This window comes from Delphinus delphis, chromosome 16 (genome assembly GCF_949987515.2).
Source record: "Delphinus delphis chromosome 16, mDelDel1.2, whole genome shotgun sequence".
NCBI lineage: Eukaryota > Metazoa > Chordata > Mammalia > Artiodactyla > Delphinidae > Delphinus > Delphinus delphis.
The window spans coordinates 78,427,374-78,444,241 of record NC_082698.1 but is presented as its reverse complement, the minus strand read 5'-3'; the positions used below and the strand labels follow the sequence as shown (position 1 = coordinate 78,444,241).

Genomic DNA, 16,868 nt, shown 5'->3' with positions numbered 1-16,868 from the left:
CAACAACAATGTATCAACAGAACAGGACTCCAATCTAAAAGAGGAAAAAAGAAAAAAAAAAAAAGCCTTGGCTATAGGGGCGGGGTTTAGGCAAGGGGTGGAACTTAGGCAGGGGCGGGGTTTAGGGTGGACCGGGACCTAGGCGGGTGGGGGGGCGACGTTTCAGCGTGGGGCAGGGCCTTTGCTTAGGACCTGCATGGAAGGGGAGAGGCAGCATCTCGAAAGGAGGGTCTCTGGAGTGTACAGTTCCGGACTTTGGAGGCAGGGCCCTGCCTGAGGGTGTGTGGGTGGGGCTTAGGCCCAGCTCGTTGGAGGGGGTCTCAGAGGGGGTTTCTGCGTGTAGAGGTGGGGCCCCGGGTGGGGGGATGGGGTGGGGCCCCGGGTGGGGGGATGGGGTGGGGCTTGGGCTCTGCACGGCAGGAGGGAGGCTCCGAGGGCAGAGGATTAGGCCCTGGAGCCCAACACGTTCCCTGGTGCCTAAGTGGACAGGGAAAGCGCTGGCCCCGTTCCCCTCCGTTCCTTTGTGCCCCTCCCCCACCATCTCCCCCAGGGTCTCCCCCGTCGCCACTGGACCCCTAACCGTGGGTGGGTCCTGCTGGGTGTAGGAACTCCTTCTCTCCCCCAGCCACCCTTCAGGGGTGCCGGTCCTGGAGGTCTGGGCTTTACTTTTGCTCCCCCTTCCCCACCTTCCACTCCCTCAGGACCCGCGCGCCTGGAGGGGGCCTCGGTGGGCAGAGGATCAGGTCCGGGGATCTCAGCAGGTTCCTGGGGGCCCAAGTGGGCAGGGGAAACCTGGCCATGCTCCCTTTTGATCCTCTGCCCTTCCAATGGTTCCCCAATTTCCCCCTTCTGGACTGGGATCCCTTCCCCTCAGGGGCGCCAGTCCCGTCCCGCCTCCACTTCTCCCACTTCACTCCTCCCATGCCCCGCGTCCTACCCGGTCACTGGGGGTTCCTCCCGTCCCCTTAGGTGTCCGCAGTCCCCCACTGGGGCCTGGTAGGTGCCCTAGTTGTGCGGAGATGCGAATTCCACATCCTCCTAGTACCACTGCTGGTTTCTTGAAGAGAATTTTGTTGTGGGAATATATAGAATTCTTTTTCCTATGGTTTGATTAGTTTCAGTACGTTCTCAGGACGTCAGACAAGTGTTTTATCCCCGATGACCAATCTGACCTTTGAGGTAGTTATGAAACAACCCTTACCTTGATAGGCTAAAAACATCTTTGTGAAAGGGGGCATCCTGACCAGGAAGTGGAGCACGGTGCCGCTGTTGGAGTAGTGGGAACCGTAGTGGTAGGGCTGCACCGGGGGCATCGGGTCGTCTTCCCGGGCTCCTTTGCGGTACTCCTCCTCCAGGTACTGAAGGACACAGGGACCAGAACTCGTGACAGTGAGCTCCAGGCAGAGCTGGAGCCGCCTCACTTGTCTTCTTTCCCATCCTCTCTGCTGCCCGTTAGACACCATTCTCCATGGCTTACCCATAGCCCTCCTGAGTGTCCGGGGGTCTGGTGCCCCACTAAGGCCTGACCACACACTGCGTGCATGTTTACCCTCTCATTTGCTCATAGAGAACCCACCTGTTCTGTACCCCACCTCCCAGCCCTCTGGCTCCCAACTAATACATAAATCTAAACTGATACTAATATCAGTTTAGATAATATATATCTAATATATCTCAACTGATCAAGGGCTCAATAAATAAGAGCTGCCTCTCTCACTAGAGATGTCTGCGTCTTAAGAGGGTTTCAAGCTGTAATGCTACATTCTTTAGAGAAATGCTTCTCTATCAGAAGAACTGCAATAGAAATGTAAAACCTGTATCATATTATTGGAATTCTTTAATATAACATTTTATAGCTGTCTTGCAGTGGAGTTACACAGAAATAACAAAGACAGTGGTGACTTTTCAACTACTCCTGTCTTCCCATCATAAAGTAAGAAGCTCAATCAAATCTTTAACATCTGTCACTATTCTCATCTCCTGTAGCTTCTGTCTCTAATAACAGAGTCAGGTGACAGTGAATTTTCTGGAGTCACTTCTCTTTGATTCCCATAGCACTGCTGCATTTTTAGCTGCAGAAGCATCAAGCAGTGACAGTTGTAAGACGCTTGGATGGAGCTTTCTGGAACTTTGACATAAGATAACATGGTGAATATGAGAAAACTGCTTCAGCTGCTCCTATCTTGATACTGTTGTGAAGACTGTAACATACGGCTAATGGGATTTTTTAAATCTCCAGCAGGATTCCATTAATATTAATTTCACAGAAATGGGTAATTAATTTCTATTTTTAAACTTTACAATCCAGTATTTTTTGTTAATAAACCTGTACACAATTTGCTGAGATGAATAATAAGGGACTATAGTACATTATAAATATATTGATATTATTATATATAACACTAGGGGATACAAATAGCAGGTCCCTGGAAATCTTTGTGATTTTTGTAAGGAATATAATTATTTATATATTTGAACATTACAATGGATTATGAGCTTCCAATTTATGTAACAGTAAGTGCATTTCTTTTTCTGGGCAAAATGTTTTCAGAGAATTAAGACAGAATAATATTTAAAATCACATAGTGATTTCCAGTTGTCTGTCAATCAAAGCACAAGGAAGTGGAAAACAGAAAAAGCAATACTATATGTTTAAAATTAGGTAAAACAGTCTGTAAAACAAAAATCCAGTTTTTACTTATCAAAATACATGAGGAAAAACTAAACCTACCTTGTATGTGTCCACGTAACGATCTTCTTTTTCTTTGTACTGCACGGCTATGGGCTTGGAGAGATTTCTACAAAGGAAGAGATGATGGAAAACATCGAAGTATGCTGATACTGTCAGGTTTAAGCTGCCTTAGATGTTTACAAGTAAATAAGTGGTCAACAAAATACTCAGCCCTTGGTTTAGTGCTTACACATGTTGCTTTGCAATTAAGTCACAATTATGATTTCATAACCTATGAAGATAGAATTTTTCTAAACAGATGCATACCATTATTAGGAAATCCTGACTTAACGAATAACCTACACAAGAAGAGCTGCTGTTCTCCCTCCCTTCCCTGGTTCCTCTACTTCCTCCAAATCATAACGGATGCTGCCCACGGCAGCTGATTCCTACCAAGCCCTGGAAGTTCCTGCCCCCATTTCCACATGCTACACCCAGCTCAGCAAGGAAGAGTGAAGGGCAGTTTGGACAGGAGACATGATCATGAGAAGATGTTATGTAATTACTAAGTTACTGAAAACTGAAGAAACAACACATGCTTAAAATGACCACCCTGAGATCTGGAGTGCGAGTACTGACATAAACATTTTGTTACCTAATTCGGGGACAGCGACTGACACCATGTGCACAGTGTAGCAAACGTGTGCATGCGTATGCACGTCTGTGCTGGTGTTCACACTGTATCAGGGAGGAAAGAGAACTCTAGGATCAGTCTCCACTTTCACAAGCTACAGAGTCAAGCAGCATCTGTGTGAGGCCCATGAAAGAGCAAGAGAACAAGATGCAACGAGGAAGGGCAGAGGCTGCTCTGGCTGAGGTGCCATCTGGTCTGGCACCAGGATGGGACCACCTGGAGTTTCAACATCTGGCACCACAACTAGATCAACATCAAGATTTGCTCAAGTTTCAGTTAAGTCAAACCAGGTCTGCTTAGCCAGAGGATGATTTATCTATTTTTTGGGAAAATTATTTCCTAGGGATATTAAAGTTAGTGATAGCAAACACATTCATTTCATTTTTGAGACTCTGATAATCCTAAAAACTTTGTTAAAAAGTAAAGACAGTTTTATAGCATAGATACAAATTCACCTCAATATAGGAGAAATCATGTTCGAGATCCTGCCATGCATGCAATTGTTTTCTAAACAGTGTAAGTAGTTTTTTTGAACACAGGTGATACTGTTGTGGTTGGAAAATCAGAAGTTACTGATGAGTGAATAGAATAAACCAAAAATCAACCACAATACTATTACTCACAATATATCTGGAAGGGTACATGCCTTTCCAGATGCTCTCTCCTTATTTGTGTATGTATAATTACATTTAAATAAAAATCTCCCCCTCCTCCATAATATACATTTCTACAATATCATTCTTTTTTTTTAAAATATAAATTTATTTATTTATTTTTGGCTGCGTTGGGTCTGTTGCTGTGTGCGCACAGGCTTTCTCTAGTTGCGTTGAGCTGGGGCTACTCTTTGCTGCGGTGTGCTGGCTTCTCATTGCAGTGGCTTCTCTTGTTGCAGAGCATGGGCTCTAGGCGTGCGGGCTTCAGTAGTTGTGCCTCGCGGGCTCTAGAGAGCAGGCTCAGTAGTTGTGGCGCACGGGCTTAGCTGCTCCACAGCATGTGCGATCTTCCCGGACCAGGGCTCGAACCCATGTCCCCTGCATTGGCAGGTGGATTCTTAACCACTGCACTACCAGGGAAGTCCTCAGTAGTGTAAAAATTTAAATGTACATTAGCAGTGTATAAAAATGTCTAAAAGATAAATAATGTGCCATTTGCTCTTTTTTAAATTGACAAAAATTAAATTGAATCTGATTTCTTGAAAGCTGTCTGAACTAGGCCTACTATTTAGCAGTTATAATTAAAATATTCTAATACACTAAGTAGTATACTGGCGGTCAATTCTTCTTTAAACTACATAGATAATTTTTTAATTGACGTGTAATGGACATATAACACTATATTAGTTTCGGATGTCCAACATAATGATTTGATATTTGTATATTCGATATTACAAAATGATCACAACAGTAAGTCTCGGTAGCAGCCATCACCACACGTAGTTACAGGATTTTTTTTTGTTGTGCTGAGAACTTTTAAGATTTACTCTCTCAGCAACTTTCAAGCATGTAATGCAGTGTTATTAGCTAAGGTCATCGTGCTGTGCGTTGCATCCCAGGGCTCATTTCATAACTGGCAGCCTGTACCTTTTGACTCCCTTCACCCATTTTGCCACAATCCCACCACCACCCCCCAATGCTTCTGGCAACCACCGATCTGTTCTCTGTATCAATGAGGTTTTCTGTTTGTTCTGTTTTTGTTTTGTTTTTATTTTTAGATTCCACATACAAGTGAGATCATACTTATTTGTATGCTATTTGTCTTTGACTGACTTGTTTCCTTAGCATACTGCCCTCAAGATCCATCCATGCTGTCACAAGATTTCATTCTCTTTTATGGATAAATAGTATTCCATTGTGTGTGTGTGACATTTTATTTATCCATTCATCCACAGATGGACACTTAGGTTGTTTCCGTATCTTGGCTACTATAAATAATGCTGCAGTGAACATGGGGGTGCAGATATCTTTGCAAGTTAGTGCTTTCATTTCCTCTTGATAAATACCCAGAAGTAGAATGGCTGGATCATATGACAGATCTATTTTTAGTTTTTTAAGGAACCTCCATATTGTTCTCCACAGTGGCTGCACCAATTTACATTCCCACCAACAGTGCACAGGGTCTCTTTTCTCTGTATCCTTGCCAACAGTTGTCATTTCTTGACTTTTTGATCCTAGCCAGAGAATGTTATTCAAAAGTAAAGAAACAGCATATTCCCTCATCAACTAGGGCTATGTGGTTACTCTAAAAGGCAACTCATTCAGGAAAGGCAGGATAAAAGCTTAATTCTTTTCCTTAGTTGTCAAATTTCAAAAGCAAGGAATTGATGCCCTACCCAAACAGTGACCAGTGAGTTTAGTTTTGCTTTGTTTTGGGGGCCTTTAAAAAGTGTCATTGTTAACTTAAGTACTTTTTTTTTTTTTTTTTGAATTTTTGCAGTACGCGGGCCTCGACCGTTGCAGAGCACAGGCTCCGGATGCGCAGGCTCAGCAGCCATGGCTCACGGGCCCAGCCGCTCTGCGGCATGTGGGATCTTCCCGGACCGGGGCACGAACCCATGTCCCCTGCATCGGCAGGCGGACTCTCAACCACTGCGCCACCAGGGAAAGCCAACTTAAGTATTTTTTAAATTCAAATGTGTTCAAGCAACTGTAGTCATTATTGTTTCTGATGCCCAGATTGTCCTATCTTTGGCAGTGAGAGCCACTTCAAGTTGGCTCCTAAGTGTTTTATTTTTTTGTAACTGTGGTAAAAAAAAAACGCACATCACAAAACTTACCATCCTAACCATCCTCAAGTACCTAGTTCAGTGGTGTTAACAATATCAACACCGTTGTGCAATAGGTCTCTGAAACTTTTTCACTTTGTAAAGCTGAAACTCTACACCTGCTGAGCAACAACCCCCTATATCCACCCCACTCTTCTCCTGTCCCCCACACCCATCATTCCACTCTCTGTCTCTCTGAGTTGACTGCCCTAGACAACTCATGAAGAGGAATCACACAGTGTTTGTCTTCTGTGGCTGGCTCATTCCATTTAGCACAACGTCCCCAGGGCTCATCATGTGACAGGACTTCCCTCCTTCTTAAGGTTGAATAATATTCCTCTGTATGTATGCACCTCATTTTCCCCATCCACTGATCCACAGACAGACACCTGGGCTGCCTCCACCTCCTGGCCACTGCGAATAAAGCTGCAATGAACATGTGTGTGCAAATATGGCTCCCGAGTCCTTCTGACAAGCCTATAGTAATTTCCTTACTCTCTGACACAACAAAATATCCTGGGCTCATCTTGTATGTTTTCTACTAATAAATGCAGAAGAAATGAGAGAACAGGAAATCACCATTCTGTAACCCCTAGTGAAATAATAGACTTGAACAATAATCATCAATGAAAGAAACAAGTTCAACGGGAGGCTGAACCCACGGACCAGCCTGAGCATCCTTAGAGTGGGATATCACAGGCCTCCTGATATGGGGCAATATAAAGTCCACACCACCTCCTCTAGAGGATTCTTGCCAAAAAATGTTGAATCTGAATCTAAGCAAGCCTTTAGAAGTAATCTGCAGTCTCTAGGAAGTACAGAGGCTAGAGGAAAAATCTAAATGCTAAAGTGGAATGGGGGACATCCTACAAGATAGATGACTTATTTTTGTTTTAAAAACAAGTCAATGTTAGGAAGAAAGAAAGAGAAAAATACATACACAAAAATAGGGCTGTTCTAGATGTTACGTCTTTAGACACAAAGCAACCAAAGGTGACAGTGGGCCTGACTCAAACAAATCAACTATAGAAAGACACCTCTGATATACTCAGGGGACATTTGAAAACGGACTGGATATTAGATGAGACCATGAAATTACTGTTGATTTTCTTAGATATGATAACAGCACTGAGGCTATGAAAGAAAATGTCCCCCTTTTTTCTTAAGAGATGTGTACTAAAGACCATATGAATGACATAAAAGATTTGTGTGGCTCATCTTAAGAAGAAAAAAAAAAAGATGACATAAGTTTGGCAAAAATCTTGGTAATTGTTGAGCTGGGGTCATGGTCATATGGGGCTCATTATACATTCATTCTATTTTTGTGCATGTTTGAAAATTCTCACAATAAGAACTTCAGTAAAATAAATACATCATATTGACAAAGCCAAAAGGTGATGATGTCTTTAGTTACCTGTACACTGATGGATCGCTGAGGTCAAGGGTCTCACTAACGTAGTCAGCTAGGATAAACGGGAACACTGGATACTGCATGAGATCATTAAAGGATCGGCCGGCATGTTTGTTTAAGTGAGTCAAATATTCAAAATTAGTAATCTGTCCAGTGTACCATAAACTTGTCAGAGCGGTGATATTGCCGTATTCCAGAAGATTAGGGAGGTTATTTGTTAGTATGTTGTGGTACACATCATCACGGACCTATACGGGAAGGAGAGAAAAAACCCAGATTTTATTTTTAGGCGTGACATTTTCCTCCAAAGAATCCATGATATTATAGGCATGTTACTAAGCTCAAGTCCTCCAAGAAAATACTTTTTGCCCAATAACATTGACTGGTGGGGAACTGAGATTCAAATCCATGTCTTCCTCCAAAGGTTGGGCTATTTATTTATTTATTGAAGTGTAGTTGATTAACAGTATTATATTAGTTTTAGATGTACAACATAGTGATTCAATTTTTTTTATAAATTATGCTCCATTTAAAGTTGTTATAAAATGTTGGTTTCATTCCTTGTGCTGTACCACATACCCTTGTAACTTATTTATTTTGTACATAATAGTTTGTACCTCTTAATCCTCTCCCCTTATCTTGCCCCTCCTCCTTCTCTCTCCCCACTGGTACCACTAGTTTGTTCTCCATATCTATGAGTCTATTTCTATTTTTTTAACATTCATTCACTTGTGGCTCTTAACCACTATGTTTTGCAGCTGGAGAAATCAGTAAGAAACTAAGAAGTCTGTATAGAAAAGTCACTTATATACAGACCCTAAGAAAAAAAATCAATAAAGCAAAATGAAGAGTCTTCACCTAAATAAATGCAACATGATGCAGTAGAAAGAGCATAGTTTTCTGACAGACAGAACGGGTCTTTTTTCTTGCTTAAACTCTTTGTGTTACAGTTATCATACCTGTAATATGAGGGTAATAATATTTATTTCCTGAGAATGAAATAAATTATCCTATGTAAAACAGAATACTTGATTTTCACTACTGATTGAAAACTAGTATATAAACTCTTTTTTTAGAGAGGCACAAAAGTTCTGTCACAGAAAAAAGGTATTCTGATTTCTTCTAAAGCAATTAAATGATAATTGATAATAAATGGAAAAAAACAGACGAGCCAGGACTTTGCTAAAAACAAATGTGAATTACCCCTCTTAAATGTGTATATGCTTTACGCATAGGAAGGTGAGTCACAGATGTGGATAATCAAAGATGAGACTAAAAGTGAATGAGAAGAATGATCTTGGTTATGGAATAGGCAAGATTACAGGGTGTTTAAGAACCTAAACCTGAAGGTCTGTTTCACAACAATGTGAATATACTTAACACAACTGAACTGTACGCTTGAAAATGGTTAAGATGGCAACTTTTATGTTATGTATTTTTATGATAATTTAAAAAAAAAGAATCGGTTCAAGGCAAAAACAAAAACTAAACTTATATTCTAAATCTGAAGGTTACAATATGGAAGTTCCCTAAAAAACTAAAAATAGAACTACCATGTGACCCAGCAATCCCACTACTGGACATATACCCAGAGAAAACCATAATTCAAAAAGACAAATGCACCCCAATGTTCACTGCAGCACTATTTACAATAGCCAGGGCATGAAAGCAGCCGACATGTCCATCAAAAGAAGAATGGATAAAGAAGATGCGGTACATATATACAATGGAATATTACTCAGCCATAAAAAAGGAACAAAATTGGGTCATTTGTAGAGACGTGGATGGACCTAGAGACTGTCATACAGAGTGAAGTAAGTCAGAAAGAGAAAAACAAATATCATATATATGTATATACATATATATATATATATATTTTTTTTTTTTTTTGTACGCGGGCCTCTCACTGTTGTGGCCTCTCCCGCTGTGGAGCACAGGCTCCGGACGCCCAGGCTCAGCGGCCATGGCTCACAGGCCCAGCCGCTCCGCGGCATGTGGGATCTTCCCAGACCAGGGCACGAACCCGTGTCCCCTGCATCGGCAGGCGGACTCTCAACCACTGCGCCACCAGCGAAGCCCCAAATATCATATATTAATGCATATATGTGGAATCTGAAAAAACTGGTATAGAAGATCTTATTTACAAAGCAGAAATAGAGACACAGACGTAGAAAACAAACGTACGGATACCAAGGGGGAAGGGTCGGGGTGGGATGAACTGGGAGATTGGGATTGACATATAAACACAATTGATACTATGTATAAAATAGATAACTAGGGCTTCCCTGGTGGCAGTGGTTGAGAGTCTGCCTGCCGATGCAGGGGATGCAGGTTCGTGCCCTGGTCCGGGAAGATCCCACATGTCGCGGAGCGGCTGGGCCCGTGAGCCATGGCTGCTGAGCCTGCGCGTCCAGAGCCTGTGCTCCGCAACAGGAGAGGCCACAACAGTGAGAGGCCCGCGTACCGCAAAAAAAAAAAAAGATAACAAATGAGAACCTACAGTATAGCGCAGGGAACCCTACTCAGTGCTCTGTGGTGACCTAAATGGAAGGAAATCCAAAAAAGAGTGGATATAGGTATACATGTAGCTGATTCACTTTGTTGTACAGCAGAAACTAACACAACATTGTAAAGCAACTATACTCCAATAAAAATTAAAAAAAAATAAATCTGAAGGTTGCCTACTGCTGAAGCTAAGGTTGGTGGAAAAGAATTTATGACAGTTTGCATACTAACCTCAGCAAGAAAAAGGAAACATTTATTCATTCAACAAATATTTATTGAGCACTTATATACCAGCACGTTTAAGGTGTTAAAGCTGAAGCACTTAACAAAACAAAGTCCTTACAGTCTACTGGGGAGACACTGTTGGATGCGTTTAAGTGCTGTGAAAAAAATAGAGCAAAGCAAAGGAGATAAGGGATGCTTGGGGGTGGCAGTGAGGCAGGGGTTGCTGTTTTATTTAGAGTAATCAGGGAAGTCTCTCTGATAAGAAGACATTTGACCAGGGAACCTGAAAAAAGTAAGGGAGTCAGTAATGTAGTTCTAAGAGGAAAAGCATTCCAGGCAGCATTCTAGGGAGCAGTAAGTGCCAAGGCCCTGAGGCATCAGTGTGTCTGCTATAGTCAAGGCAAACAGGGTCTCCACAGATGGATTAGAGAGAGTGAAGGATAGAATGGTAGAAGATAAGGTCAGAGAGATAAGGAAGTGCCAGATTATTCAACACTGTAAGGTCTCTGCCTTTAATAGAGTGACACAGAAAGTGGTCGGAGGGTTTTGAGCAGAGGAATGGCACGACCTGACACACTTTAGCTGCTGTGTTGAGAGCAGTCTGAAAGAAGAGGGAGTATGGAAGCAGGGAGGCCAGTTAGGAGGCTAGTGTAATGATTTATGCAAGAGATGACTGGCTTGGACCAGGATGGTAGCAGTGGAAGCAGTCAGATTCTGGATGTATTCTGAGGGGTGAGCTAACAGAACTTACTGATAGAGTAGATGTAGTAGATGAAAGAATAAGAGGAGTCGAGGATAATCCCCAGGTTTCTGACCTGGCCAATCAGAAACACTGGAGTCACCATTTACTGAGATGGGGAAAACTGCAAAGAGATTTTGCGGGGGAGATTAGAAGTTCAGTTTTGTCCGTGTAAAATTTGAGATGCCAATTAGACTTCCAAGTGGAGATGCCAAGTAGAAACTTAAATATTTGAGTGGGCATCCAGGGAAGAGGTTTGGGTGGTGATATAAATATGTAAGTCATTATAACACAGATAGTATTTAAAGTCACAAGATGGGATGAGAAGAGAAGAGGTCTGGAGGGTGAGCCCTGGGAATTCCCTAGCGTTCCAGTGTAGGACTCGGCGCTTTCACTGCCATGGCCTGGATTCAATTCCTGGATGTTCAATCCCTGGTCCGGGAACTAAGATCCTGAGAACCGTGCACTGCGGCCAAAAAATTTAAAAAATAAAAAATAAAATGAAGAGTGAGCGCCGAGATGCCCAGAGGAAGCATCTGCAAATAAGACTGAGGAGGAATGGCTGGTGAGCTAAAAGGAGAACTAAGAAAGTGATAACTCAGAAGCCCAGTGAGGAAGGTTTTTTTTTTTTTTTCCTTTCTTTAAAGAAAGAGAGAATAATCAGCTGTGTCAAAGGCTGCTGAGGAGTCAAGTAAGATGAAGACTAAGAAATATGACCATAGGGTTTAGCAACACGGAGGTCACTGGTGATGCTAACCAGAGAAGTTACAGGAGGAGTGGTGAGACGAAGATCTGACTGGAGCATTTCCAAAGAGAACCGGAGGGGAGGAATTGGAAGCAGCAAGCATTCACAGTTTCTTCCAAGAGGTTTTCTATAAAGGCTAGCAGACACATAGCAGCTGAAAGGATGTGGCGGTCAGAAAAGGGTTCGTCAAAAATGGAATCTACTATCAAGGTTAAACTACTTTCAGGTTGGTTATACATTCGTTCATTTGCCTTTTACAGATACTGTCACTCTGGGGAATGAGAATTTAATACAGTTTTGGAGGACAAAAGTAATCCTAATATAACTAAGTATTTAATCAGTACTAAGAAATAAGGCAATTTTTATTTAATTTCAGAAACAAAGTTTAAATAAGTTAAAACTTCATTTAATCAGTATGAGTGTAGTTACACTGATCCATGATCGCTTTGAAAAAGTACATGTATTAATAAAGGCGAATCTACCTTGGTGTTATCAAATGCCAACAGGAGAGTTCTGCCATTTGTTAAAAAGATTTCTACTGCATTATCTCTCAGTTGCCACCAGCGCTTGTGAACTTCTTTAATTTCTTCATATGTCCAGGAAAATGATGCTGGTTCCAATTCTCCCTGAAGGCTCTAAAGACAAAGGAAATAACATGAAAGTAATTTGCTCTACATAATTTTAGATTGTTAAAAACTATCAAAATGCAATAGAAAGTCTTCCTTTTGTGGCAGAATGGCAGGTAAGATTCTCTGAAAATCCTCCCACTACTAAACCCTTCAAAATGCTGGATTAAAAAATCTAAGGAAAAGAATTTAAATAGACTTCGTTTAAACTTTTTTAGTAGGCTGTATTTTTTAGAGCAGTTTTAGGTTTATAGAATCGAGCAGTAGCATGGCGCTCCATGCTTCCCCGCACTCAGTTTCCCTACTGTGAACACCTTGTTCTCACGTGGTGCATGTGCTACAACTGATGAGCCACTATTGAATAGGTTATTCTTAACTAAAGTCCATAGTTTAATCTTGGTGTTGTATAGTTCAATGGGTTTTGACAAATGTTTAATGACATGTATCCACCATTACAGTATCATACAGACTAGTCTCACTGCCCTAAAATTCCCTTCTGTTCCATCTGGCAGCCACTGATCTTTTTATTGTCTCCACTGTTTTCCTTTTTCCAGAATGTCATATGGTTGGAATCATACAGTATGTAGACCTCTCAGACCGATTTCTTTTACTAAGCAAATATTCTTTTACATGTATAGTTGAGCTTGCAAGAAAGTAAGGGAAATGAAATCTCCAGGAGTCAAAAATAAAGAGAAATTTGAAAAACAGCTGTAAGGAGGAAGTGACACTTTGGCCTGCTCTATGTGTGCTTTACTACTGTACTGGGTCCCAACCCATTTCTAGAAGTAGAGACAGGAAATATATTACAAAGAAAATAAAATATTTTAACGAACACGTAATATTCTCATTCTTAAAACCAAAATCCTCCCTGTTTAGCTTTGACATTCAACATGAATTCAAGTTAATAAACATTAATTAAGCATCTACAGGCAAGGTGCTCTGCTAAGTGCTCTGCATAAAATACATCTATGTATGATAAAAAGGGGGGACGAGATATTTGCACCCACTTTTAAAAGGCAAGATAGCAAATGTCATACAGGAAGTAAGAAAAAAATGCTACAAAAGGAGAAGGCTTCAATCTATTAAAAAGCAAGGGTCTAAAAAAAAAAAAAAAAAAGCAAGGGTCTTTTTCAAGTTTTAAAGGTGGAATATGTAACCTTTTGGATCCAGAAAAAAAGCTGGTTCATGTATCAACTATTAAATTCTTTGGTTGCTGAAAAGATGCATCTTGAAAAATAACATAACTATATTTTTACTAGCTGGGATAAATACTGTAGTAATTCCTATATGAATGATGAAATAATGCCTACTCAATTTTCGGGGGCTATATTAAATTAATTATTTTTTAACATGATTTGCTTTACAACCAAATTTTATGTTTTCACTCATTGATTTCTTTGAATCAAATATGTATTCACCATAAAACCATACATAACCTTATTTACTTACATCCTTAGCAGTTTGTAGCTTTAGAAGTTCTGAAACAAAGAGCCTTACTTCTCCTGTTACAGGGCTCTCAAAACAATATTTTAATGGCATGTAAATGAATTCAAATAGATAAAATGCTTTTCTGTACAAAAATGTGAATTGAGTCTTTTTTGTTATTTTTTGATTGATATCAGCATTTCCAGAAGAATAAAAATCATGACTACTAAGCTATGTGAATATCAGGATTACTTAAGTTATTCAATTAGACAATATTTTTCTTTCTTTTTGAAGGCAAATATACATGATAGGAAACTGGGAGTGGCAGGGAATTTGTTGCTACTGAGGACAGTAGTGAGAAATCGAGTGGACATACACAGAAATAACAGGAGCACTTCAGAATATGACTCATAATACTCAGGGCTCTGCGAATCAGACCATGAACCAGAGGGGATGGCATGGTCTTCTTTTTAAAATTATCTTTAAAAAAAAATTGGAATTCAGACAAATTTACACAGAGTGCGACAATTAATGAACTCTAACAGTTCTTTCTACAAGCTCTCTGGTTGTATTAAATTTATACATTTTGGGAATTTGTCTAGATTCATACAAATGCAAACTTAAGCCTCTACTCACGGAACTTTCAACTGTGTCAGAAGCGTTATCTTCCACAAAATACATTCCACATTTACCTGCAGAAAATAATCGGTATGAGTTTAAAAATGTATATGCACTATTACCTTATATGGTTAAAGGCATGCCTCTGGAGTCAGTTGGACTGAATTTGAATCCCAGAACCCAGAACGAGCTAATACTCAATAAATATTTTTGAAGCGCATCCATGAGATCTTCGGCAAGTTGCTTAACCTCTTTGTACTTTAGCCTCATTATAAAAAGAAGAGGGAGGACTCTATTTCACAGGGTTACTGTGGGAATTAAATTAGAATATATGTAAAATGTTTATTAACAGTGTCTGCCACTTCATGCTAAAAGGTTTAGGCTATTAATTATTACCAGTATGCTTCTTAGGTTACTAGCATATTACTTTGCTTTATTTTGTCATACATTAACTGAAGTCAAGTTATCAACTAAATTTTCTAGCAAAAGAGGAACGCTTAATTATTTTGCTGACTTAAACACTCAATAGGGCAGAAAAGGCCTTACAAGATACTTCCCCAATTTTTCCTGCTTGATAGGCTGTTGTTAATGCATGTCCCTACGTCATGTATCCAAACAGTAGAAACTTCCCTGGGGTTCTGCAGTGGGTGCTGGTCACCTTGAGCACTGGCACGGCTGGCTCGGAGAAAGGCACCATCTCCATCCTTGTGACCATGGCGCTCAGCCCTGGCAAGCTCGAAACTCTGCCTGTCAGGCCTTCGGGGCTATAGCTTTAGCCAACTGCAGCGACTCTCAAATTTGAGGGTGCATCAGAATCTCTGCAGGGTTCATAAAAATGCAGATCGCTGGGCCTCACCCACAGAGTTTCAGATTCAGCAGGTCTGGGCTGGGGCCTGAGAATGCGTATTTCTTAGAAGTTCCTATGAGATGCTGACGCTCCTGATTCGGGGACCGCGCTTTGAGAACAACTGGCCCACAGCGTACAAATTGGTTCTTTAAGGGAATAGAGACTAGAGTGATAAAACCTTATTCCTTCACATCTTGAGGAAAAAGTTTCTCACCAAATGTAACTATCCCTGGATCAACAGTCTTGGCCTTTCTCTCAGAAGTACAATAGAGAATATAAATTATGAACAATCTCAAGGTGGATATATTTCATATGCATAGGGGTATCTGTTAAAACAGTAGGCTTATAAGTATACCAATAATTCTTTACTTTAAAAATAAAAATTGATATATAATAAAAGGAATGATCAAATATAAAAATGTATACTCATGAAGAAAGTCAATTTTATAAAAATTAAAGGGCTTCCCTGGTGGCGCAGTGGTTGAGAGTCCGCCTGCCGATGCAGGGGACATGGGTTCGTGCCCGGTCTGGGAAGATCCCACATGCCCCGCGGCTGGGCCCGTGAGCCATGGCCGCTAAGCCTGCGCGTCCGGAGCCTGTGCTCCGCAACGGGAGAGGCCACAACAGTGAGAGGCCCGCGTACCCCCCCCAAAAAAAAAAAAAAAAAAAAAAATTAAAATGCTGTTCATGTGCTTTTCAGAGAATAAGACTGTCATTTTTCACATTCATGAGTCATCTACATTATATACAATGTTAAGGCAAAATAACCTATAAGAAAGAGGTTATTTGTTATAGAAAGTTCATCTCATTTAATGGTAGTGTGTCAAAACAATGCTTCAAATTATCTAAGAATAAAATAGGCAGGGTGAATATGTGTAAAAATCTGCAAAATGGGACTTACCTAACAACAATTCACCAGCTGTCTCTCTAGACGGTGCAACGCTGATACATCTTCGATTCACTCTGTCAAAACATATTTAAAATTACTATGATTAAATGTTTTGACCAATTTCAGAGAGTAAAAGCTTTATTTTATCTTATCATAGAAGATTTCAGCAACGCAGACTAGAGTTTCAAAAGCATAAAACATCTTGTTAAAATCTCATTTATTGAGATTTGAAAAGATCTCATTTATTGACATTATAATAGAGGAGAAAATAGCAGAAACTTTTAGAAAAGGTGAATAATCCCAACACTCTTATGCAGAATACAGGGATTCCATTATTTAAAAGAGATTTCAATATTTTACATTTTCCAGTAAATAAGCAAACATTGGTTCATGGCTCTGATACTTCAAACACAGAAAAGAAGCTTAGCATTCTAGGAAAAAGGGGGGATTCAGAGTCAGAAAAGTTCCTCTATTCTTTTTTTTTTTTTTGCGGTACACGGGCCTCTCACTGTTGTGGCCCCTCCCGTTGCGGAGCACAGGCTCCGGACGCGCAGGCTCAGCGGCCATGGCTCACGGGACCAGCCGCTCCGCGGCATGTGGGATCCTCCCGGACAGGGGCACAAACCCGCGTCCCCTGCATCGGCAGGCGGACTCTCAACCACTGCGCCACCAGGGAAGCCCTCCTCTATTCTTTAGTCAAGTCACTTACCTT

The 16,868-nt window shown here is 40.9% G+C and overlaps 1 protein-coding gene across 1 annotated transcript in view; it reads right to left on the bottom strand.

Moving 5' to 3' along the window:
* LYST (lysosomal trafficking regulator) overlaps positions 1-16,868 on the bottom strand; it is a 177,242-nt gene that overhangs the window by 43,438 nt on the left and 116,936 nt on the right. The window contains exons 37-42 of the mRNA XM_060035027.1: positions 16,169-16,230; positions 14,439-14,494; positions 12,234-12,386; positions 7,541-7,785; positions 2,732-2,798; positions 1,202-1,358 (exon numbers count right to left, since the gene is read on the bottom strand). Of these exons, the coding sequence (XP_059891010.1) occupies positions 1,202-1,358; positions 2,732-2,798; positions 7,541-7,785; positions 12,234-12,386; positions 14,439-14,494; positions 16,169-16,230 (740 nt within the window). The remainder of the gene's footprint in view (positions 1-1,201; positions 1,359-2,731; positions 2,799-7,540; positions 7,786-12,233; positions 12,387-14,438; positions 14,495-16,168; positions 16,231-16,868) is intronic.